The sequence below is a fragment of the Mobula birostris genome, chromosome 6, assembly GCF_030028105.1.
Source record: "Mobula birostris isolate sMobBir1 chromosome 6, sMobBir1.hap1, whole genome shotgun sequence".
NCBI classification, from domain to species: Eukaryota; Metazoa; Chordata; class Chondrichthyes; order Myliobatiformes; family Myliobatidae; genus Mobula; species Mobula birostris.
The window spans coordinates 38,730,895-38,757,199 of record NC_092375.1 but is presented as its reverse complement, the minus strand read 5'-3'; the positions used below and the strand labels follow the sequence as shown (position 1 = coordinate 38,757,199).

Below are 26,305 nucleotides of genomic sequence, written 5' to 3'. Positions count from 1 at the left end.
GTAGAACATAATTAAGTCTGTTATTAATCTCATTTTGGTTCAATGTGTAAATATAGTTAGATTTTAACTAGCTATAGAATCCATTGATCAGATGGTGGTGCTCAGCACCCCCCAGTCTATTAATCATTTTAAAGACAAGAGATTCTGCAGATGCTGGAAATCCAGAGTAACACACACAAAATGCTGCGGGAGCTCAGCTGGGCAGTCAGCATCTATGGAGAGGAATAAAACTTCATCAGGACTGGAAAGGAAAGGGGAAGAATACACCATTTTACTACTTCATGATTATCTGAAATTAAGTTATTGGTGATTCATTCAGAATCAGGTTTAATATTATCAGCATATGTTGTGAAATTTGTAAACTTGGCAGCAGTACAAGGCAATACATGATAATATAGAAAAAAAATTATTAAATCAATCACAGTAAGTATATGTATATTAAATAGGTAAATTAAAAATAGTGCAAAAACAGATAATAAAAAAAAAGTGAGGTAGTGTTCATGGGTTCAATGTCCATTTTAGGAATAGGATGGCAGACGGGAAGAAGCATTTCTGAAGTGTGTGCCTTCAGGCTTCTGTACCTCCTTCCTGGCGGTAACAATGAGAAGGGGGTATGTCCTTGGAGAAAACCTAAATCATGCTAGGCTGTGTGTGTGTGTGTGTGTGTGGCCGGCCTCCGTTGGTCATGGTCGACCATGGGAATTGCGCCTCTGGTAGTCACTGGTTTGTCGAGCAGCGTTGACTGTGGCTATTGAGGCCGATCCTGGAACAGTAGGCTCTGCCACAGTTGCTGCATGTGTAGGGCGTCGTGGAATTGTTGTCCGCTGTGCCCTCCGTTTAGCTCTCCGCTCCTCAAGCTGACTCAGGCTCACCCTTTCACCTTGCTGTGGGTGTTGCTGAAGAGTACCTTGCCATTTGTTGCAGTCATCTGCTGTATCCTCTCAGCACTCTGTGTTGGTTTTTAAAGCTTTCATGTTGTGTTTGCAGAGGTCCTTGAGGCGAAGCTGGGGTCTACCAACGTTCCTCTTGCCTGTTGCTAATTCTCCATAGAGGATGTCCTTTGGCAGTCTATCATCCTTCATACGACAGACGTGGCCCAGCCAGCGCAGTCTGCGTTGTCTTAAAAGTGTGAACATTGTGGGAAGTCCAGCACGGGAGAGGATGTCAGAGTTTGAGACTTTCTATCCAGGTGATGCTGAGGATGTGGCAAAGTCTGCGCAGTTGAAAACTATTGAGTTTCCTCTCCTGTTTGGAGTAGATGGTCCAAGTCTTGCTACCATACAGGAGGGCGCTGATAACGCATGCGTTGTACACGGCAGTCTTGGTCTTTGTAGCGAGTTTCAGATTCTCCCAGACCCGTGAGGAGAGTTGAGCAAGGATCGATATTGCTTTGCTGATACGCCTATTGATTTCAGCATCGAGGGAGAGAGTGTCGCTAATGGTCGACCCCAAGTATGCGAACTCATGGACCACTTCTAGATCATAATTGTCAATGGTAATGACTGGTGTTTCCACTACGTTCTGGGAAAAGACATTTGTTTTCTTTAGGCTGATGGTAAGCCCGAAGTCCTTGCATGCCTTAGAGAAGCGATCCATGAGAGTTTGTAGTTGCTGTTTGGTGTGCCAGGTTATAGCAGCATCATCAGCAAAGAGCATGTCACGTATTAATATCTTTCGCACCTTTGTTCTTGCTCTCAGGCGCGCAGGGTTGAACAGCCGCCCATCAGGCCTGGTGTGCATGTAGATGCCTTCTGTTGACATCCCAAACGTGTGCTTCAATAGCATTGAGAAGAAGGTGCCGAATATTGTTGGGGCCAACACGCATCCTTGTTTGACTCCACTACGAATAGCGAAGGGTTCTGATGAGCTGCCATCATACTGAACAGTAGCCCTCATATCGTCATGGAATGACTTGATGATACTTTGGAGATTCGGGGGACAGCCGATCTTGAGGAGAATCTGAAAGAGCCCGTCCCTGCTGACAAGGTCGAATGCCTTGGTCAAGTTGATGAAAGCAACATAGAGGGTTTCTGTTGTTCCCTGCACTTCTCCTGGAGTTGATGGAGGTTCAATGTCCATTTAGGAATAGGATGGCAGACGGGAAGAAGCGTTTCTGAATCACTAAGTGTGTACCTTCAGGCTTCTGTACCTCCTTCCTGGCAGTAAAAATGAGAAGAGGGCATGTCCTTGGAGAAAACCTAAATCATGCTAGGCTAGGCGCTAACTAAAATCACAGTGGTCTTGACTCTCAATACTGCTTTATTCTTTGTGCTTTGGGATGATGCACCTTTTGTTATTCTCTGTATTCTTTGCAATCTCAAACTGAACTCCAGGATCTTATTATATTTACTACACGAACCGCCCTTGTGTTTGCTTCTCTCTCACCTCTGAGTACTCATCCACATCTCCATTGATCACCTGCACTTTTGTTAACACACCACTAAAATGAATGTACTCTTTGGTACTATGGGTCTGAGAGGGAAGGAGTGTCTTTGGCTGTCACAGGAAATCTAACTTGCAAAAAAAAGTTAATGACTTGAGTATTAGTTAAATGAGTGTGATCTCATGCTACTGGCATATTATTGCCAGAGATGCTATTGTTATAATAGTACTGTTGTGTTTTTTTTTTAAAAACCTGATTTGCGCAACACTTGCAAAATCCAGACTTCCTAGGATTGGACTAACTTGTACTGTTAGGTGGAACCTACATCAAGTGAGAGAAAATTCTTCTGTGATTTGTAAAAATAATCAAATCAATTCTAAAACAATGTGAGTACATTTTATTACACCATCAAAGTTTTCTTGTCATGAACTAGTACTGAAATAAAGTTGAAAAATATTTGATTCCCCAATGTTTACTAAATTTATTGAATTTCTATAAACGTTGGTCCTGCATGCATAAAATATAAATGATCTGATTGTATAATTCTGCAGAGAAATGTACTTTTTTTCAGAAGCAGTCACATATCAGAAGTATTTTAAACATGTCAATGGGGAACAAAACAAATGAAATTTCTAATGTAATTCTCGCAATTGTTCTAAACTTTATGAAAAAGACAGGTTGAAGAAATAATAAATTAAAGATTAATTTATATACATTGAAATGGATTGAAGAAGCTTGTTTGTTTGTTTATTTATTTATTTAGAGAGACAGCATGGAATAGCCTTTTTGGCTTAACAAGTCACACCTGCCTATTTAACCCTCACATGATCACTGGACAATTTACAATGACCAATTAACCTATTAACTGGTACATCTTTGAAATGTGGGAGGAAACAGAAGCATGTGGGGGGCAGGGGAAGGAGAAACCCACATGGTCACAGAAAGGATGAACAAACTTCTGACAGGTGGCACTGGAACTGAGCTCTGAACTCCAACTACAGTGATTCTGACCTCCACTTATTTCTTATCTCTACTTACTTCTTCCTGTATTATAATGTTCCAAACAACATGTTCAAGTGTTCGGAAATAATTTTGTTGAATACATGATGAAAAGCTCTATTGTGACGTATGAATTAATTTATAATAAATCTGAGAAAATTATTAAGGGAGTTTAGTGGACGTTCTTTAAAATGAAATTGTTACTGGATCTAAACAGGTGACAGGATGCTCCAGCATAGCAACAAAATCAGGGAACTGTGGTAATATAGCAGTTAGCATGATGCTTTTACAGTCAGAGTTCGGAGTTCAATTTCGGTGCCCTCTGTAAGAAAGTTTGTACATTCTTCCCACGTGCGCTTGGGTTTCCCCCAGGTGCTCCAGTTCCCTCCCACATTAGTTAGTAGGTGAATTAGTCATTGTAAACTGTCCTGTGATTAGGCTAAGGTGGGGTGCTAGATGGTGCAGCTCGATGGACTTAGAAGGGCTTCTTCTGTGCTACATCTCTAAATAAATAAAACAATTTCATATGGAATAATCCTCAATGAATTGATGGGAACTGAGGATCTAATTATAATTAGGTGCAATAGATTATTTTCAGTGAGGCATGTTCAACATCAAAGTCAAAGCAATTTTCTAAATATTGGCTACTAATTATAACTGTTATCTTTGTGAAAAACAACTGTTTTCATGTATTATTTGCAGTTAATTTAGCATGATGAATGGGGATTCATCATATTTGATTCAGATTCTGAACTGAAATATTTTAGATCATTATTAATAATTTATATTTGTTACCTGATTTTGAAAGACAAAAAAGACCTTCTCTGTTGTGATTTTTGTTTCTTTTGAATGAAAGGAGACCAAAATGTTACTTTTCCCTTTTGAAATCTGTGTGGGTGTAAATCACCAGGCATGTTTCAAAAGCTTAACTTCCAACAAAAGTGAAGATTTCTAGAATGCTGTAGGTGCTGAAGATTCAAAATGCACACAAATGCTTGAAGAGGATAATCTGCGGGGAAACTGATCTGAAACAATAACTCAATTTTTCTCCCTCCAGATGCTGTTTGACATGCAGAATATTTCCAGCATTTGCTCTTAAAATCAGATTTCTTGTAATAATTAAACAATCTCATGTTTCCCTCAGCTGAGAAGAAACTGCCAAACTTTCATTGCGTTTACAGTTGCCTGCTGGCTTTCCAGCAGCTCTGGGATCTTGGTGAACACAACTCTACTTAACCAATCAAACTGAAGAATTAGTAATGAATGACGCAAATCTGAAGCGGGAAGTCATAGTCATGGAGTTGTAGAGCATGGAAATGGGACCCTTTGGCCCCACTCATCAAGGTGCTTAGCTGAGCTATTACCACTTGATAAGATATGGGCCAGACATGTGAAACTTTTCCTATCCATATCTCTATCTAAATGTCTTTTAAACATTATAATTGTATTTTCTTGGTGAGTTTCAAAGGAGTAAATCATTGAGAAGAGGAACTAATCAGTATACTGTGCCAATTCATTTCTACAATTAATACACATTTATACATAATCATGGATCTCAATGGCACATGTCCTACACTCCTTGGAGAAGTAAATATCTTACTTAGGGATATCCTGATTTTTGATGCCCATACATCTGTGGTTCTAAGAAGTCCAGTATACCTCTTAAAAATAATAAATACTACATTTTTTTTCCAAGCAAAATCTGATCATACAATTTACAGAAGGTCAAAGGATACAGCGGGATATAAATCAGTTACAGTTATAGGTAGAGAAATGACAGATGAAGTTTAATCCAGGCAAATATGAGGTGTTTGACTTTGGGAGGTCAAATATAAAGACAATGTATACAGTTAATGGCAGAACCCATTAACAGTACTGATGTGCAAAGTGATCTTGGAGTCCGAGTCATACTTCCTTGTAAGTGGCAATGTAAGTAGATAGAGTGGTTAACCTGCACTGTCACCTGTTTGCAGACGTCCAGGAGAGTCGGTGCCGGAGGTGGTGTGGTGCAGCATCCAGGCTGGCATCGGTGCTGCTCTCTGGTGTTCGCGTGGCAGAAGATGAGCTCTATTGTGTTCGACTGTAGACTGCTGCAATGTTCATGGATTCGGGGACTTGGACTATATTTCTATAGCCTGACTGTGACTGTATTTTACTGCTATATTGTATGTGCCTTGTGCTGTGTATGACTTGTGGTCCTGTGTTTTGCACCTTGGCTCCAGAGTAACAGTTTAGTTTGTTTGTATTCATGTATGGTTGAATGACAATTAAACTTAGTCATAGTCATACTTTATTAATCCCTGGGGAAATTGGTTTTTGTTACAGTTGCTCCATAAATAATAACTAGTAATAGAACCATAAATAGTTAAATAGTAATATGTAAATTATGAAATAAGTCCAGGACCAGCCTATTGGCTCAGGGTGTCTGACCCTCCAAGGGAGGAGTTGTAAAGCTTGATGGCCACAGGCAGGAATGACTTCCTTTGACGCTCTGTGCTGCATCTCAGTGGAATGAGTCTCTGGCTGAATGTACTCCTATGCCCACCCAGTACATTATGTAGTGAATGGGAGACATTGACCAAGATGGCATGCAACTTAGACAGCATCCTCTTTTCAGACACCACCATGAGAGAGTCCAGTTCCATCCCCACAACATCACTAGCCTTACGAATGAGTTTGTTGATTCTGTTGGTGTCTGCCACCCTCAGCCTGCTGCCCCAGCACACAACAGAAACATGATAGCACTGGCCACCACAGACTCGTAGAACATCCTCAGCATCGTCTAACAAATGGTAAAGGACCTCAGTCTCCTCAGGAAATAGAGACAGCTCTGGCCCTTCTTGTAGACAGCCTCAGTGTTCTTTGACCAGTCCAGTTTATTGAACTTGAAAGAAGGAATATGGCATTCTTGTCTTCATCACTTGGGGCATGGAATATAAGAGCCAGGAAGTCATGATGGTGTTGTATCAGACTTTGGTTAGGCCACACTATTGCATGTAGTTTGCATGTAGTTCCAATTGCCCCTTTATAGTAAGGATATGGAAGAAGTGATTTGCCAGGATGCTGCCTGGATTTAGCATATTAGCTGAAAAGAGAGGTTGAACAAACTCAGATTGTTTTGTCTGGGGTGTCAGAGGCTGAGGGGAGTTGTGATAGAAGTTTATAAAATTATGAGAGACATGTCAAAAACTAGAGAACACACCCTTTAAACATTTTCTTCTTATATTAAAGCTATGTGTGGGGTAAGTTTCTCCATTCTTTGATCTTGGGTGGTCAATCTTCCTTGGCTGCAGTTTACAGAGAAAATAAAAATGCATTGTTTTATTTTGATAACCAATATTCTCCCCACCAAATCCAAATTCTTTACAACAAGTGCACTGCTTTGTTTAACCTGACTGTTCATAAATGTTTTTGCTTCTAAAACATTGTTTTCTTACCAAACTAGTAACTTTTCAGTTGCTGACAATGACTTTTCAAGGCAGTCGAACAGTTGGAGATGTCAAGGAAAGGTTTCAATAGAAAATATATACAGAGCATTCTGGTTAATTGGGCCATCAGTTAACTAGGACAGCCACTTACGTGGAACAACTCTAAAAGAACAAAAAAAACTAATTGAGAAAATAGTCGGATTCCCTTCATATACTTGGGACATCATGCCATTTAATTGGGAGAAGAGACTTCTGCTGAACAGTTTCTAACCAGCATCAGTTGCATGCACCTCTGTGGCCATTAGACACTATGCCATGCCTAGAGTGAATAGTTTTGAAATAGCATCAGTTGAGTGTGTTTGTATTCAAACAGCATTGATAGTTGGCAAGAAATAAGCAGTAAGACAAATAAGAATTGTTTTGCTCTCTGTGGTTTCAAGCATTCAGTGCTACCCCTTTTCAGGTGTTAAATGGGCATTACTTTGTCATAATGCCAAATAGGATGACACTAAAATAAATTCCAATATTAGAACATCTTTAATTTAATTGTTATTGTGTTTCCTACTTTTCAGTAAGCAGTAAAAACCAACCTGAAGTGGCTGCTGTTGCATAATTTTTGCAGTGACTCATGAGAAGTGTGTCAATGCTATTAATGGACTTTCCCCATGAAATCCAGTGGCAGGGATTTGTGGAAAATAGTTCCAAGTTCAAGTGTAGGGGTGAAAGGTATGAGGAGAGGGCTATCAGTGAGTAAAAAAAACCATGACACATGAAAGGGACTGATTGCATGCTGTCCTACAGTATGTATGGTCCCCAGCCACTCTGGGCAAGTAGCCATGGGTCAAGGCATCTGTACCCTACTGGAATTCCAAACTGTGCTTAGCACTGTGAGCACTGAGATCTTTAATACTTTATACATTTCTTTCACATGTGTTAAATATAAAATAAAATGATGTATTAAATGCCAGAAAAATCTTGCAATACACAGAGCTAAATGATTTTGCAACCAACGGCTCAGGTGGAAATTCTGCAGTCTAGTTGCAAGTCCCAACCATCTTTGGACAGTTCAATTCCATGTGGCTGAGAATACAGGGTACAATAAAGGCTATGGGATGTGACAACAATTCAGCTGGTGGACTAAAGATTTGAGCTTCTCAAATAGATACATCTCTAGCCAATATGTTCTTGCACAGTTATAACACTGGTTTCTATGATTGTGGAAAGTTGTCCATTTATGTCATGTTCATACAAACTAGCACAATCTACTCTTGATCACCTACAAAATGCTAGAAGCAATCATTGATGATGCTGTCAAGTGGTTTTTCCTCAGAATCCAATGTAAATACCAATGTTTCAAGTGGGTTACTATTGCCACTAGTGTATAAATATAAACTGCTGTGAGTCAACTCTCTTTAAAAAAAAAAACACTCTTGAAAATACACCTTATATGAGAACAACTGAAGTATAACATCCAGGTTTTTATACTGTCAAAAAGCTATTTTCTGTTGGTATTGTGTATGTTAGTGCAGAATATAGAAGAATCTAGGGGGTAATTTTCTTCAGAATTATTAAGTAGTATTTATTACATCAGGATGATATAATAATATGATCATATAATGGCATGTGGAATTATTATCTGAATTATAAAATTTAAGGCTCCTGAAGAAAATATTGTACATATGAAGTAATCTTAGTCATTTTTATTCTAAATCATTTTTCATTATATTTACAGGTGCATCCTTTGGTATTCAAGTGACCATTTCAGAATACAAAAAGATAGCCATGTTGTTCCAGCCTGTGGTTCTGCAGTGTCAGTATTCCACCACATCTGTCCAACAACCTGTTGTGCAATGGCGATTTAAGTCATACTGCAAGGACCGTACCATAGATGCATTCAGTATCCACAGCACATCCACACATGTTATCAGCCAGAAAGAACAGGCACCCACGTGGGATCCATACCTAGACTGCGCAGATAATAGTCGCACAGTCCGAATTGTGGCTTCCCGTCAAGGATCTGCTGTCACCTTAGGAGAGTACTACAAAGGAAGGGAAATAACCATCATCAACAGTAAGGATTATTATTTCCCAGTAACTTTATGTATTTGATGATAGATTTGATTTTGGTGTATAATTACTAATAAGATATTTAAACATTGGAGCAATTGTGCATGTATATCCATCTTACATTACAGTGAATTTCTTAGCTTGGATCAGTAACAATCCCAAAGCATCCAAATTGCAGAATTTGAGATATATTTTGCAAGATGTGTTTTCTTTTGCACTTAAATAATTTAATATAATTCTCTTGTGGCCCTTTATTGTTTCAACTAGTGTAATAAAAATCAAGTGAGAACTGATATCTGAGACTGTGTGACAAATCTAATGTCTGAAAGGGAATATGTATTCTGTTTCCCTCTCTTTAGCACAAATATTTTTCAGGAATAAGAGAGCATACTTAGCCTCTCAGCATTGATTAAGTCTAACCTGTGGCTCAAAGGTTTGGGGGCAAACTTCTGTCATCATTGCACTAGTCAGAATTCCAAGAGTTCAATACTTTACAACTTGCTGATAGTAAATGTATGCTTATAATTCTTAGAAGGCCCAGCATACCATGAGTTTATAGATGGGACACCAGAACTCTCATGCTCGTTCACTTAACATTTTAGCTGTGAATTTGCAGGGCCAAAATATTTTACTTAACCTATTTCAACACTGAATATATAAATCTTATGGTTATAATCATTCATGTAAATTGGGACATACTTGTATCGGTTGGGTGGTCTCAATACAAAAGGAACCGCAAAATTTAAGTTGAAGTAATTAAGACTCCACATTAGTGTCCTTAAATCTTACTTGAAATTCCATGAAAATATTTTTTTCATTAAAAATTGGAAATAAAAATCCTTAGCGGTCACGCAGAATAGATAAAAATAAATCAGCATAATGTATTTTGTTTGAATAGTGCCATTGCCATAGATGAATTACACTCTATTGTAATAATTTTGTAACTGGTATCAATCTGAAATTTTAAAATAATCCCACCATTGTCTACTAAGAACAACATCATACTGTCAATTGTGTTACTGAATTACATTTTCTCTCTACTATAATATAGCTGTGCATTGAATGTTCAACAGAAATTACTCACCAATTAGAAATATAGATGATAAAAGGATGCTAATGAGCACATATTTGTTTGTAGACTGAACCTTGATTTTTTTTCCAATGCTGTCTAGTTCAATTATGTGCAATGGTTTGGTGTCTTATAGATGCAGATCTCCAGATTGGAAGGTTACACTGGGGAGACAGTGGAGCTTATTACTGCTCAGTTATCACTCCAGATGATATTGTAGGTAACAGTGAGGAAAGAATGGAACTTCTTGTCTTGGGTAAGTATACATGGCTGGTGTATTTAAGAAGCTGGCCATAAATGTAGGTGTAGCCAAAAGCAAACTGGAATAACCTCCTGGACATTTGCTTTGAATTTGTGCATGCATTTTTTCCACTACCGAGAATTAAATAGGAACCATGGTAATTTAGCATTAGTCTTTTGAAAAAGTATTGGTCCAAATATGATATTTAATTACAAAATTGGCTTTGTATAATATATTAAATAGGATTTATGCTCACAATATTAAAAACTACCTAGGAATTCAATAGAAGGCTGGAGTTTCCATTCGATTTTACTTACTGTTTTCAGTCCAGTGTAATTCCCCCTGGCATTGGCATAGCAGGTGCAAATAATGAGTGTTTTAAGTCTCCAGAACAATTTGTGCAAGTTTTGAAATACAAATAATAAAAGCTGGCCCCACCAACCTACTCTCTCCAATTCTAAACCGGCACACCCTCGCTGAATTAACTTCCCTCAGCTGTTTCTGCTAATTGCATTCTTCTGTGGGCCTTTGGCAAAACTCCAAAAATTAAAAGTTGGTTTTGTATCAAGGGCATTAATAGACATAGAACATAGACAAGGAGTGCAGGCCCTTCAGGCCACAAGGTTGTGCCAACCTTTTAACTTTCTCCAAGATCAGTCGAATGCTTGCCTAACACATTGCTCTCAATTTTTCGTTCATCAACCACCATCCCTGACAGTGCATTTGCATACCTGCCACTCAGTGTGTGAAAAAACACTACCTCTAATATCCCTCCTATACTTTCCTCTAATCATGTTAAACACATCTATCAAGACACCTCTCATTATCCTTCACTCTAAAGAGAGAAGCTCTAGCTCACTCAGTGGCTCCTCTTAACACATACTCTCTAATCCAGGCAGCATCCTAGTAAATCTCCTTTTTACCCTCCCTAAAGCTTCCAAATACTTCCTATAATGAAGCAACCAGAACTGACCATAACACTCCAAATGTCGTCCAACCAGAGTTTTATCGAGTTGCATCATTACCTCATTTCTCTTGAACTCAATCCCCTAACTTAATGAAGGCCAACACACCACACATCTTCTTAACCACCCTACACATCTTCTTAACCACCCTACACATCTTCTTAACCACCCTATCAACTTGAGTGGCTACTTTGAGACATCTATGGACTTGGGCCCCAAGATCCCTCTATTCCTCCACACTAAGACTATTGCCATTCACCCTGTTCTCTGCTGGAAGTTCAACCTTCCAAAATGAATCACTTCACACTTTTCCAGATTGAACTCCATCTGCCACTATGAGAGATGATAGATGGAAAAGGCAAAACTGAGAAGCAATCTGATTGGGGAGGATCATGACAGAAAGGAAAGGACGAGTACCACCAGGGGGAGGTTATAGGCAGATGAAGAGAAAAGAAGAGGTAAGAGAAGCTAGAGTGGAGAGTGGAAGAAAAGAGAAGGGGGAGAGAGAAAAAGTACCAGATGTTAGAGAAAGCAATGTTCATGCCATCAAATTGGAGGCTACCAAGACAGAGTATGAAGTGTTGCTGCTCCAACCTGAGAGTGGCCTCATTGTGGGAGTAGAGGAGGCCATGGACCAACATGTTGGAACGGGAGTGGGGATTGGAATTAAAATGTTTGTCCACTTGTTACAGATGCTTGACAAAGTGGTCCCCAATCTACATTGGGTCTCACCAATGCATCTGGAGCATTGGATTAACCGTAAGGCCCATCGAGAGTCTGTTCCACATTTCATCGTGGCTGATCCATTTCCCTCTCAAACCCATTCTCCTTTCACACCCGGACTAAACAAGAATCTATCAACCTCTCCTTTAAATAAACCCAATGACCCAGTACCACAGCTGCCTGTGGCAACAGATTCTACAAATTCACTCCTTTGGCTAAAGAAGTTCAACCTCATCTCCGTTCTAAATGGACGTCCTTCTATTCTGAGGCTACGCCCTCTGGTCCTACACTCTCCCACCATAGGAAACATTCTCTTCACATCCATTCTATTCAACATTTGATAGGTTTCAATGAGATCCCCTTATTCTTCTAACTTCCAGTGAGTACAGTTCCGGAGCCATCAATAACTCCTCACACGATAAGCTTTGCATTCCTAGAATCATTCTCATGCACCTACTCTGAACCCGCACCAATGTCAACACATCCTTTCCTAAATGAGGGGCCCAAAACTGCTCTCAATACTCCAAGTGAGGCTTCACCAGAGCCTTATAGAGCCTCAGCATTACATCCTTGCGTTTATATTCTAGTCCTCTCAAAATGGCATTTGCCAATTGATGACCCCAACAGTTTTGCAGGTGAAGTGTTGCTACACCTGGAATGACTACTTGGGGCCCTAAATTGAGGTGAGGGAGAAGGTGAATGGGCAGGTATAGTACCTTTTCCACTTGCAGGATTAAGTGCCGGGAGGAAGAAACGGACAAGAGAAGCATGGAGAGAGCAGTTCCTGCAGAGAGTGGGGAGGAGGTAAAGATTGTTTGGTGGAGGATCCAATTGAAGATGGTCAGAACTTCAGCATCTTCAACAAGATCCAACCACCACATTCTCTGTAACTTCCACCATCTTCTGCTATCCTCTTTCCACTAGTTCAAGCAAGATTTATTTGCTGATACTGAAATAGGCTTGAGCTCAAAGTTGGGTGGACAAAAACATTTGAGAAATGGGCACAAATTTGGATGCAGTTGCGCCAAAATTAAGATTATATGCAAGCAGAAACCAGATTAGATCATTTAACATAGCGGCTTCCAGTAAGATGGTGGCATGTTCAAACACAGCAGCTTCTACAGGGTCAACCAAAGGTGTTATCGTCCTTTTTAAACATTTTTTTATGATGACAAGACCCTGCTGGGCATTTAGAAATTTAAGTCCTGCAGATCTACCCCATCAACGAGTTGCTTACTGGCAGAGAAACTGAAAGAGCTGGAGTTGCTGCTGCCTGCGTCGAAAAGCATCGGAGCAGTCAGTGCACGAAGGCGGCATGCAGTCTAACAGCAAGTGATCGTCTTAGTTGCTTTTCTTGCGATCACAGGACCCTGTTGGAGATTGTTAATGTAGAATGCTGCAAGTCCAATTCACTGATTAATTGGCTGATGTGGGGGAACTGTGTGGCTTTGGTCATAGTGAGGGCTGGACCTCAAGCCACAATGTTGCCTGTTTACAGCCGCCCAAGAGAGTGACGTTGTAGTCAGGGTGCTCTACCGGATGCAGTGTGGTGTGGTTTCCAGGCTGGAGTCAATGCTTCCTCCCACCCCGTACTTACTCGGCAGAAGACAAACCATATTGTGCTTGACTGCAGATTTCTGTAGTATTCATGGACTCAGTCTTGGATTATATTTTGTTTTCTGTGACTGTATTTTACTTCTATTTTATATGTGCTATATATGCCTTGCGCTGTGCGTGACTGTTGGTACTGTGTTTTGCTCCTTGGCCCTGGAGTAACACTGTTTCGTTTGGCTGTATTCATGGATATTCATGTATGACTGAATGACAATTAAACTTGAAGTTTAACATGCCTTTCTCGGAGAACTACACATAAAATCCCTTTTCCTTGTTTTAGTCAGAATTACCGAATTACTAAAATAAGGAATGGGGGTAATTTCTGCCGAATATTTGAAGTGCTACTTGTTGTTAAGTGCACTATTACAACAATCTCACTCCAAGCTTTAAAAAAAACTGTACCTCTGGTTTGAACATTAACTTAAATACCATCAGACCATACTGTAGCTAGTATTATAATGAGGATAAACACTGTAGGTGCATGCTGATTCTTTGAATATCTCAAGCAACGCAGCTAAGCTGATGTTTCGCATATCATTCCTTTACTGTAAGGTATTCTTTTAATTATTTGAGCTGGACTAGTTATAAATTGTCCATATGTATGTCATTGCAATACAGAGTATGATTTGGGTGTATGTTTTAAATATTTTGATAATAATTTACTACTGATCATAACTATTAAAACGTTAGTGAAGTCATCTATAAAATGAGTATCGTTTGAACAGGAAGTTCTCTTCCTTTGCCAATGTCTCCCATGAATCGTAGCACCAGAGAAGGTACAACAGATGAACTTTAAATACATTGATTAAATGTCACTAATATGATACTGTGTGCCATGTTACTGCCTGATTGAAGGATGGAGGATAATTTTTCCATGTCCAGACACTGACTGAGCCTTTTGAAAAATGACTGAGGTAAAACACCAATAACCCACTCCAGTTGTTCAGAAATTCCCATGGTTTGGCATCTGGCTCACCTGATCTCCACACATTCTATACCCCTTACCCTTCTCTACCCATTACCTCAGTCACTGCACTGCACTTCTTATAATTTGTAAGTGCATGCTGGTATTTATATATTTATGCACATTTATTCCAAATCCATTCTTCAATCTCTAACTTAATTTTTATATAATTCATTATTCTTTTTAATTGTTTGTTGTTTTTATGCATGTGATGCCAACGATCTACAGCAGATATCTAATATATTTAAATGTATATGGTGAATAAAGTTGATCCTTAATCCTTATGCAGAACCCTTAAACAAACTGAGGCACTAGTTCCTGAACTGTCTTTTAGCATATCAGGATCCCAGTTCCTCTCGCTCTCTTCCACACACTGCCAGTCTCTGAAAGCTCAGTGGGGCCTCAGTTCCCATGATCCCTATAAACTCATTTGTATTCCCTCAAAAGACAGAAGGAAGTATGCAAGTGACTGAGAAAGCAATTACTAACAGAATATCATGGACAGTCAAACAGTTGAAATATTTGAAATGCTGTCACATCAACAGTCATAAAATGCCCATAAAATACAGTTGTCACTCACTGCAAGATGAGAAATGGATTCTCTAATATTATTATACATAGAGAATAACTGTCCTTGTGGGTGTCCATTCATTTCTAAATAGAGCTTTTTAAATTTTATAAACACCTCACATTGTTATATAAGCATTTTAATTCTCATATTAAAAATCAAAGATTTCTATCCATCACAAGTTCTAAAACATGTAGGTTTCCAGGAGCTAGTTAACCTGACTTCAGTAGTTGGAGTTCATTAATAAGGATGAGGTTTCAGAGTACTTGAGGGCACACAATAAAATCGGCCAAAGACAGCATGATTTCCTTAAGGGAAAATCTTGCTTGAGAAATCTGGTGGAATTCTTTGTTGAAATAGCAGGCAGGATAGATGAAGGAGAGTCGGTGGATATTATTTACTTGTATTTTCAGAAGGTCTTTGACAACTTATGGTACATGAGGCTGCTAAATAAGATAGTAGCCGATGGTCTTATAGGAAAGATAACTAGCATGGTTAGAAGAGGGGGTGACTGGCAGGAGGCAAGAGTGTGAATAAAGGGAGCCTATTCTGGTTAAATGCCTATAACTAGTAATGTTCCCCAGGGATCAGTGTTGGAACCACTTCTTTTCACATTATATATCAATGATTTGGAGGATGGAATTGATGGCATTGTGGCCAGGTTTGTGGATGATATGAAGATAGGTGGATGGGCAGGTAGTATTAGGGAAGTAGGAAGTCTTCAGAAGGACTTGGCTTAGGAGAATGGGCAAAGAAGTTTCAGATAAAATACAGGGTAAGAAGTGGGGCTAATGCCCCACCTCCCCCTGGTACCCCATCCATTATTTATTTACATACACACATTCTTTTTCTGTCTCTCCTTTTTCTCCTTCTGTCCCTGTCACTATACCCCTTGCCCATCCTCTGGGTTCCCCCCTCCCCCTTTTCCTTCTCCCTGGGCCTCCTGTCCCATGATCCTCTCATATCCCTTTCGCCAATCACCTGTCCAGCTCTTGGCTCCATCCCTCCCCCTCCTGTCCTCTCCTATCATTTTGAATCTCCCCCCTCCCTCTCCCTCTCCCACTTTCAAATTTCTTACTAGCTGTTCCTTCAGTTAGTCCTGACGAAGGGTCTCGGCCTGAAATGTCGACTGTACCTCTTCCTAGAGATGCTGCCTGGCCTGCTGCATTCACCAGCAACTTTGATGTGTGTTGTAAGAAAGTGTATGGTCATAAGCCTTGGTAGAAGGAATAAAGGCATAGACTATTGTCTAATGAGGGAGAAAATTCAAAAATCAGAGGTGCAAAGGGACTTGGGAGTCCTTGTGTAGAACTCCCTCAAAGTTAATTTGCAAATTGAATTGAGGAAGGCAAATGAAATGTTAGCATTCATTTTGAGAGGACTAGAATACAAGAACAAGGATGTAATGCTGAGGCTTTATAAGGCATTTGTCAGACCACACTGGAGTATTGTGAACAGTTTTTGGCTTCTTCTCGAGGAAAAGGTGTGCTGGCATTGGAGAATGATTCTGGGAATGAAAGGGTTAATATTTGAGGAACGTTTGATTGCTGTGAGCCTGTACTTACTGGAGTTTAGAAGAATGAGATGAGGATCTCATTGAAACCTATCAAATATTCAAAGGCCTAGACAGAGTGGATGTGAAGACAAAATTTCTTATAGTGGGGGAGGCTAGGACCAGAGGGCTAGCCTCAAGATAGAAATGAGATGAGGAGGAATTTCTTTAGCCAGATGGTGGTGAATCTGTAGAATTCATTGCCACAGATAGCTGTGGAGGCCAAGTCATTGAATATATTTAAAGCGGAGGTTGATATAATTTTGATTACTAATGGTGTTGAAGGTTGCACGTAAAGACAGGAAAATGGAGTTGAGAGGGATGATAAATCAGCCATGATGGAATGGCGGAGCAGGCTAGATGGGCTGAATGGCCTAATTCCGCTCCTTTGTCTTATGGTTTTAAGGATTAATTTTCATTTGACTAAAAGTGCTTTGTGACCTTACTTGGTACTCTGCATTTTGCTGGGATTTCTTTAAACCAAATTGTAAAACTATGTTGACAACCTACAGTCTGCAGATCCTCTGTGGACCACCAGGCCATTGTGAAGGTTTGCTGAAGTGGAAAGTAATAACATCTAGCTCATTTAATCTGCCCTAAATCCCCACGCACCCTTAGGTGATCCATCTCTTAAAGCTCAGGAAATTACAGCTGCCCCAGCCCAGAGGCAGGGGCACCGAACGAATTCAATGATAAAGATGCTTTTGGAGCAATCAATTTCTCAACTGCAGCACTTCATCACATGAAATGTAATATACAGCAAAATATGGCACACACACACACAGAGAGTGTATAATACAGCTGATACGAACAGTGTACCAAAATGAGCAACTGGTGAAGGTTAGTGCCCAAGGGTAAGGTTGAAAGTTTAACTATGTAGAAGTCCCTGTGGCCCAGTAAATAACGTTGGGCCAGAGAATTTCTAAGCATCTATTGGCCTTGAAGCCAATGTTAAGCTCTATTACTTCGGAAACTGCTTAGGAGAGGCAGTAGAATTTTGAATCCCAAACCTGTTAAGTTGAGGATAAAGAAGGATCAAGGCAGGTGGGAATAATGCAGGAATGTGTTCCTGGGATGAAAGCAGGTGCGGATAAGACGACAAGACATAGGAGCAGAATTAGGCCATTTGACCATCGAGTCTGTTCCACCATTCAATCATGGCTGATCCCTTTTTCCCTTCCTCAGCCCCGTTCCCTGGCCTTCCCCCATAACCTTTGATGCCATGTCCAATTAAGAACCTATCAGGCTCTGCCTTAAATAAACCCAATGACCTGGCCTCCACAGCTGCCTGTAGTAACAAATTCCACCAATTCACCACCCTCTGGCTAAAGAAATTTCTCTGCATCTCTGTTTTAAATGAATGCCCCTCTATCCTAAGACTTTGCCCTCTTGTCCTAGACTCCCCCACCATGGGAAACATCCTTTCCACATCTACTCTGTCTGCATTCGAGAAGTTTCAATTTTGATCCCTCTTCCCCCCCCCCCCATCCTTCTAAGGGGACATTGAAGTGCAGTTGATTTTGAAGATCAACTATGTGCGCCAGGCAGAGCCAAAAAAGCCATGAGCCCTGCTCCTTGTGCTACTTATGTTCCTGTCCAATTTTAATTATTAATTGTACATGATTATGTACAAACTGTAGTTCTGTTCTTAGTTTCCCAAATAACTACTAACAATGGTAAGTACCAGTGTTAGTAGTGATTTATGGAACTTCTGGAATTAAAAAAAAACCACACCTTCCCTATGTTTTATTTATAATACACATCGCCAGTCGGATCTGAAGCTTACGCAAATCTGGCTCTAAATACTTAACTGAGTACTCACTTATTCTCAACAATGGTTAATGAGGACAATGAAAAGCAGCGAAAGTGTACACCACCACAGTCAACCCTGATTCAATGAGAAGTGCAGAAGGGCATGCTGGGAGCAACACCAGACAGACCTAATAATGGAGTGCTGACCTAATGAACACAATACATGATTATTTTTCATGCTGAAGCAGTACACACATCTTTGCAATCGTATAACTCAGCAATTTCACAACCAACTGATCAGACAATAGCTCAGCAGTCTCTGCATATCTAACTGCAAATGATCATGGACAATTAAACTGATGTTGAGTGTGAGGTTGTTATTGCGACACCACTCGAGCAGATGTTCAGACTCGCTCCTTTGCACTGAATCATCACCACCCGTGATTCAGACAACAGCAGTGATGGCAAATTTATAGGCAGCATTGGAGAGAGTAGAGCAAGGGCTAAGCATGCAACCTTGTGGTGTACATGTGCTGATGGTCAGTGAGGAAGAAATATTGTTATTGATGTGTACTGATTGAGGATTGAGGAACCAGAGGTATAGATTCTCAGGTTTTGGAGCTTGGGCTTCGGAAGGGATGATAGTGCTAAATGCTGAAGTGTAGTTTTTAAATTTTATTTAGAGATACAGAGCAGAATAGGCCCTTTGAGCCGCACCAACTGACAACCTTCCATTTAACCCTAGCCTAATCATAGGATAATTTACAATGATCAATTAATTGGTACGTCTTTGGACTGTGGGAGGAAACCAAAGGACCTGGAGAAAACCCATGCATTCCACAGAGAGGATATACAGTCTCCTTGCAGATGATGTTGGAATTGAACTCTGAACTCTGATGCCCCAAGCTGTAATAGTGTCGTGCTTGCTACCACAATAGTGATGAACAGCATTTTGATGTATACATCACTGTTGTCCAGATCACCCAGAACAGAGTGGAGGGCTAGTCAGATAGCTGTTGATCTGTTGTGCTGTTCAGCAAGTTGAAGAGGGGCCAGGTCATTTCTGTGGCTGGAGGTGATCCGTGCCATAACTTCTCAGAGTACTTCATTAAAATAGATGTAAAGAACTGAGATGAGGAAGAATTTCTTAAACTAAGGGTGGTGAATCAGTGGAATTCATTGCCACAGATGGCTGTGGAGGCCAAGTCATTGGGTATATTTAAAGCAGTGGTTGATGGGTTCTCAATTAGTAATGGTGTCAAAAGTTATGGGGATGAGAGGGATAATAAATCAGCCATGATCAAATGGCAGAGCAGACTCAATGGGTTGAAAGACCTAATTCTACTCCTAGGTCTTATGGTATAATGTTACAAAATAGTAGTCTTTAAGTTCCAACTGCCACCACTTCATCCAGCTTTCCTACTGAACTATGCCTTATTGTATTAAACAACCACCTTTGCAACCTGTGACTCCGCTAATTTTAATGTTGGCTGCAAATTATTAGTCATGTCACCTATGTTCTCATCTAAGACCTCATCACTGTGTACACTACTTGTGAGAGTTTTCCATTCAAAAATAGCACCCATGTATGCAACCCTGTTTCTCCTGTCACTAAGCCAGTTTTGGATCCAGTTTGCCAACATACCTTGGATCCTTGTGCCTTAACTAAATCAGTTTCGCACGCCCAAGTCCATGTAAGTCATTGTTACAGCTTTGCCTTTATCAATTCTCTTGGCTACCTCTTTAAATATCTATTAGATCTATGAGGTATGATTTCTCCTGCACCAAACCATAATGACTCCTAATCAGTTTTGGTCAAAAGTGGATTAAGTGGATAATGTTCATCAGTTATAGAAGTCTGTTACTAGTATTGGGTGGGTCATAATTTAGGGTTAATTGGCATAGAACTATAGCAATTTATCCATCAAAAATGTATGCAAAATTTATTAGGATTGGCAGTAATGAATTACCAGCTCTTGAAATACAGATTTTGGCCTCCAAATTTGAGAGTGAGATAATTAACCACAATCTGCTACTCATTAACTGGATGTCAGCAAATTTTAAAATTATAATTGATAGCTTATCTCTTTATTGTTCTGCACCATCTTATTTCAAAACCTTTCTGGACAGGCCACAAGCTGCGAGGCAATAGTGCCTAGCATTACAGCATTGTTCTCTATAGCAGCTGGTGTTGATGAGTGTGTGTCTGGGCTGAGGAGAGGCAGTCTCCATAGAATTTTTCTTTGCTTCCCTCTTGCTCCCCTCCCCCAGTCACTCCTAAATTTCTAAACCTTTCTTCTCTGTAATGCTTCATCCATACTAAATTAGGTTGACTGGAATCATTTTTCCAAATGAGATGAGCAAAAGAACCAAGTAAAATCTTGGTTGAAAGTGGATTAAGTCTACTTAATGTTCATCAATTATAGTGGTCTGTCACTAGTATTGAGTAATTTAGGTATAATTGGTATCGAGGTATAGCAATTAATGGAAAGTCCTTTGGAATAATGGGATTTTAAAATGCAGCTCCAATATACAGTTATACAATTTTAAGGCAGTTAAGTTATTTTCATGAACGGAGCAATTGTACAGACCTTCCTAAAACAGCAATTAAGGCTAATGTTTTGGTCATCTCATCAACCACTCTCCAATAATTCTCAAAATAATATGTGAAGAAATTCTGTAATCCTACGATACAGCAGCCACAGATTTATTCTTAAGAATACAAATATAAGCTGTAAGCAGTGAAGGTTTTGTTGATTAAGGTCTCTGCTTCCAGGGTTTCCATGGCAACCACATTTGCAAGGCTCTTGTTGCTTGTTAGGCCTTTGATCTTTTCAAAAGTATTTCTGTTGTGTCCCTGCCTCCCTCTACTGATTTATTGAAGGCTGCAAAAGCTTGCCGAGGACCAAAATAAGGAAAATAGAAATAAACAAATTAATTGAACATATATCTGGCAACAAATCTGTAACAATCTTCTATCATACGGTGGAGAACGTTTCCTTAGATAAACAAACACACCAGTGTCTGTGGTGACCTGCTGTGCTCAAGAGTTCAAAGAAAATCCAATTTACAATCAAGGAGTTTTCATTCATTTGTGCCTCTCAAAGACATTTACTGTTGGTATGACGACAGTTGGGTTAAGCAGCAGCTCGAGCCAAGGGTCAAATATGAATTGGACTCCTGTATTCAGATTGCTGTGATAAAATAAGAAAACTAATATGAAAAATACATCCATTAATGTACAATTTGCAGTCTCTGATAAAGTTTTTAAGATAATGTTCCTTTAGTCATTCAGTTAGCTAATTATAAGCACTTTATGACATTGTTGCATGTACTTTGCTATACACAAAGGCATGTTAAAGAAATTAGTACCGAATCCTTGAATTGAACTTTAACATTAATTAGCTGTGACACCTCAATTTCTGAATAAGGGCAGCAGTATACTTAATATGAATATACATTTACTAGCTCAATATTTAATATTCCCATTTTTGTAAACTGTGACTCGTAAACTGTTTGCCTGTGCCATCTTTCATATCCCAACATTGGCACCATTTCTAATTGTACTGTTTGGAACAGGTAGAGAATGAGTGATTAGTTCTTTGCCACATCTGGGAACAAATAATTGCTGTTGCCACATATTAAAATATAAAAAGTTTTTAAATAATTGTTCTGTCCTAACATGGACATTTGCTTTCTAATTTTGTAAATGTGCAGTAGGCAACATAATTCCTTTCAGTGGAGTGCTATATCAACATGTCCATTAATCAGCATTACTCAGACCCAGATTGCCAAAACTACCAAAGGATATCATGGTTCTATTTCAATGATGTCACGTGTGTAACTGGGTATTGGGATACACAGTTGGTCAGAGATGTCATGAGATGGTTCAGTAGCTTGAATTTCCTGTGTGACTAATACATCAGTACACATATAACTGATTACATTGTGAAACCATTGCAGAAATTATACTTTTCTGTGCTCTTCTGGTGATTTGCATTAGTAACAATTATTAAGCACCTTTAATAGCTAACCAAGTTAACAGCTATTGGTGAATAATTCACTTTTTAGTAAAACAAATTAGATCAATGCAGTTAAGCTAAAATTAAATTTTTTGGGTTAAGAAATACATGCAACATTTCACACACTAACTCTCTATTAGCTATCTAAACCTATATTAAATTAAAGTTTTGTTTATAACACAGTGTCTTCATTATCTTAACATGCTTAGATGAGCAGAGGAGCTGTCATAGGTTGTTGAATTCTTTCAGCCTCTCCTCCAGACATGGGCTATTCTTTGCTTGTTGGTTTTACTGCTCCATGTCTGTGGCACACAGCAAGCAGATAAATAAGCTTGTTGTTGTTAAAGGTAACAAGAGGGCTTTACTGCAACTCTGCAGAATAATACAGATAACTGAAATGCATACACCCATATTCTGATTTTAAAAAATTTGGCCTGTGCATACTTTGAGAACAGCTAAGTTTTATTTTGTCATCGTGGGTCATCTTGTTCGGAAGAGGGAGTAAACCCGGTAATTATGAATTTGAATGCCCAGGACATATTTGCACTAGAGGCCCCCTGTTGGTTGGGGTCAAGCATGGATATTGCTTCCTAGCTCTCGATGTGATATGCAAGCCAGGGTAATATGATATGGAGAGCAAGCTGTTGCCCATGTAGCAGGCTCCCTCTCTCCATTCAGCTGATGAATGCAAAGAAACGGCAGAAACCGATACAGTTTGGCACCAGTGGCAGGAGTTGCCAGTCAGTGTTGAATTCAATATAGGACTGCCTTAGGGACTCCAGCTCCAGATTTTTCCTTGAGGTTTATTCATGAAACCTCCCCTATAGCCACAAGACAGTGGAGTTTTGAGATCAGAGTTTAACTTCAGATGAGCTGCCAACCATGGCTGACCCATCTGCCTGAAGCAACTTCTTTTAAGGCAGCAGTAACCTGCTTTTTGCCCCTTCTTCTGTCAGTAGCAATGGTTCTGCCAGGCTTAGTAGCTGGACTTAGTTGTCAGAGGCTATTTGAGACACATGCTATTGGGAGCGTTTCATAGGTAGTTTGACCGTATTCCCACTACCACCCCAGTATAACAACCTTAAGGAACCATATTTGCACGGGGGAAATGAGATGTGTAACAGTTGTCTGAATGGTTATCATTCACTTTACATAACAACCCAAAATCAGAATATATCCAATCTGACATGTTATAAAATTATTAGATAAGGTGTGAAAAGGAATTTAGACAGCAGAGGTGAGGCAATGACATGCTAAAATAAGCTATTTGTAACATTCTGCATCCTCAAGAATCCAATGGGCCTTTGTTACAAATTAAATTAGCGACAAGGACTTTGTGAGGGGGAGCGGTGGGGGTGGATTGACACGCCTCCAATTTAAGCCATCCTATTTAGGCCTGTTCCCATAGAAAGTCTTAATTAGGCTATCCATCAAATTGCTTTCACACTCTTTAATGTCCCAGAGGCTGTTTATTTTCTATGGTGATAGACTCCAGTTGTTCTGATCCACAAACTCTACTGGTGATTTCAAGAATGCCTAAACTACTTTTATCCTTGGCTGCATTATAGAGCACTGCAGGAATGTGTAAAGCATTAATTTATATAGATTTTTAAAATGTATTTGAAGTTGCATTTGCAAGTAATCTCATTTTGGAATTGTCGATCAATGAGCCAACAGTTTTAAAAATAGCCGTTGATAAATTTCCAGGTCCAAGAATTAGGGTAAACAAGATATCTGCAATTATTTTACTAAATTTACAATATAAACAACTATATTTAAGACAGCATTTCTGATAAAGCTTCATTTATAAGAAGCATAATTATTAAGAAGACAAGAATTTAAGATCCAAAGCTAAATGTCTTCAGATGCAGGTAATCTGAAACATAACAGAAGATACTGAAAATATTCAGTAGGTTAGGCAGCATTTCTGGAAGGAAAACAAGTTAATAGTTCATGTCAATAAACTATCACTATTGGAGTTTCATCATAATTAATTCCTTGCTACGGAGGAAGGGGTCTGTTTCACTTCCACCATTTACAAAATGAATATGATATAAAACCTAACAAATACATGTAGCCCCCCGGCAAGCCTCAGGGTTGCTCAACTCGCTATCGTCTAGGGAAACAGCCCTCAGCCCCGCCAAATTGGCTAATTAAGTTTGCATGGACGCTGTGTGATGTACCCCACCCCGCCAAATAACAGACAATACACCAAATATGATTAAATGAATTACAGTTTATAGATATTACTGGAACTATATAATTAATAGAAATAAATATAAAAGGAAAATAAAAGGCATCACACTTATCAAAGTTCAATCTCTTCGTGCACAAACAGTGGGAGCTCTAGTAACGATCCTCTCTTCACCATTTGATCCCCTCTGACCACCTCGACCTGCCGCCTGGGACCAACCACGGTGGTCGACCAGACACTCCACACGAGTCCGTCTCCGTCTCTGTCTCCTCTCCTCGCCGAAAACCCTGGACCTCGGACTCCTGCACGGGGTCCGACCCCGTTTGCCGGCTCACAGCACCTTGTCCATCCTCTTTCTCTCGCCTTCTGCCCAAAAACCCATGCATCACGATAACTTACAGACACACAGAAAGAATAACATCGATCCCAATTGGTTCGTTTGCTCTATCAGTAATATAACCCAAACAAGCAGCTAGCAAGAGAACTTTCTCAGCATTTAACATAACAAAGAAGCCATTTCAATCATAACATAACAAAGAAGCCATTTTAATTAGCCTGCGCAGTAACGTAAAAGAAGAAACCCCTTACATACAATTTACAGGTGTTATACGTGGGGTGATTGATAAGTTCGTGGCCTGAGGTAGAAGGAGTCAATCTTAGAAAACCTAGCACATTTATTTTTCAACATAGTCCCTTGGAGAAGATGGCGGCATGACGCAGTGCGTGCGGCTGCTCAAAATTGATATCGTATTTGTTAAGTAGGGGACATGCACAATCCTGATTTGATGGAGACAAACTTGAGAAGCACGGAGGAACACCTGGAGAAACTTCTGAAGTACCTGCTTCGCTGCCGCTGCTACTGTGTGATCGAGAATCTCCGGAGGGGGAAGGCCCCAAATCCTCGGCTTTGCCTATTGCCTGTTGCTGGGGCCGGGATTGAAGCGCTCGGCAGAGATGGTGCTCGGTGTCGAAGGGCTGGTCGGAAGTTCGAAGTTTTCCCATGAACGCAGAGTTGGACTGTGGTTGGTGCTTCCAGGATGCTGCATCGGCAAGTTTGCGGCGCTGGAAGTTCATGGCAGGGAGAGTTTCTCCCTTCAACCGTCTGCGTGAGATGATGGGACTTTCGAGAGACTTTGAGACTTTTTTTTACTGTGCCCATGGTCTGTTCTTCATCAAGTTACGGTATTGCTTTGCACTGTTGTAACTATATGTTATAATTATGTGGTTTTTGTCAGTTTTTAATCTTGATTTGTCTTGTGTTTCTGTGATATCATTCTGGAGGAACAAATTGTATCATTTCTTAATGCATGCATTACTAAATGCCAATAAAAGAGGACTGCGTGTCCTCATAATCTAATCTAATCCTACATTTAAACACTTAGTCCAGCAGTCGTGGAGCAGACGGATCTTTGCACCCCAGAAAGTGTCCACAGCAGGGGTGATTGATAAGTTCATGGCCTAAAGTAGAAGGAGATGAGTTAATAACTCATCTCCTTCTATCTTAGGCCACGAACTTATCAAACACCCCTAAAGTTATTAATTTCAAACTTTCTGCATGATCACTCAAAGAGTTGAACTGCATGTGCATGTAACGAGAGCTGTGTAACTCATCTTCTACCTTAGGCCATGAACTTATCAATCACCTCTGCCGTGGACACTTTCTGGAAGTCCAAGATCTGTGTGCTCCACGACCGCTGGACTAAGTGTGTAAATGTAGGAGGGGACTATGTTGAAAAATAAATGTGCTGGGGTTTCTAAATTGAC

At 39.9% G+C, this 26,305-nt stretch overlaps 1 protein-coding gene across 5 annotated transcripts in view; it reads left to right on the top strand.

Moving 5' to 3' along the window:
* Positions 1 to 26,305, top strand: part of ildr2 (immunoglobulin-like domain containing receptor 2) — a 127,244-nt gene that overhangs the window by 51,271 nt on the left and 49,668 nt on the right. For 4 of the 5 annotated variants that reach the window (XM_072260269.1, XM_072260268.1, XM_072260270.1 and 1 more), the window contains exons 2-3: positions 8,543 to 8,881; positions 10,083 to 10,202. In XM_072260269.1, coding sequence (XP_072116370.1) covers positions 8,543 to 8,881; positions 10,083 to 10,202 — 459 coding nt within the window. Of the gene's footprint in view, positions 1 to 2,716; positions 2,770 to 4,526; positions 4,727 to 8,542; positions 8,882 to 10,082; positions 10,203 to 26,305 lie in introns of those variants that run through there. The other variant, XM_072260267.1, reaches the window with a different exon arrangement.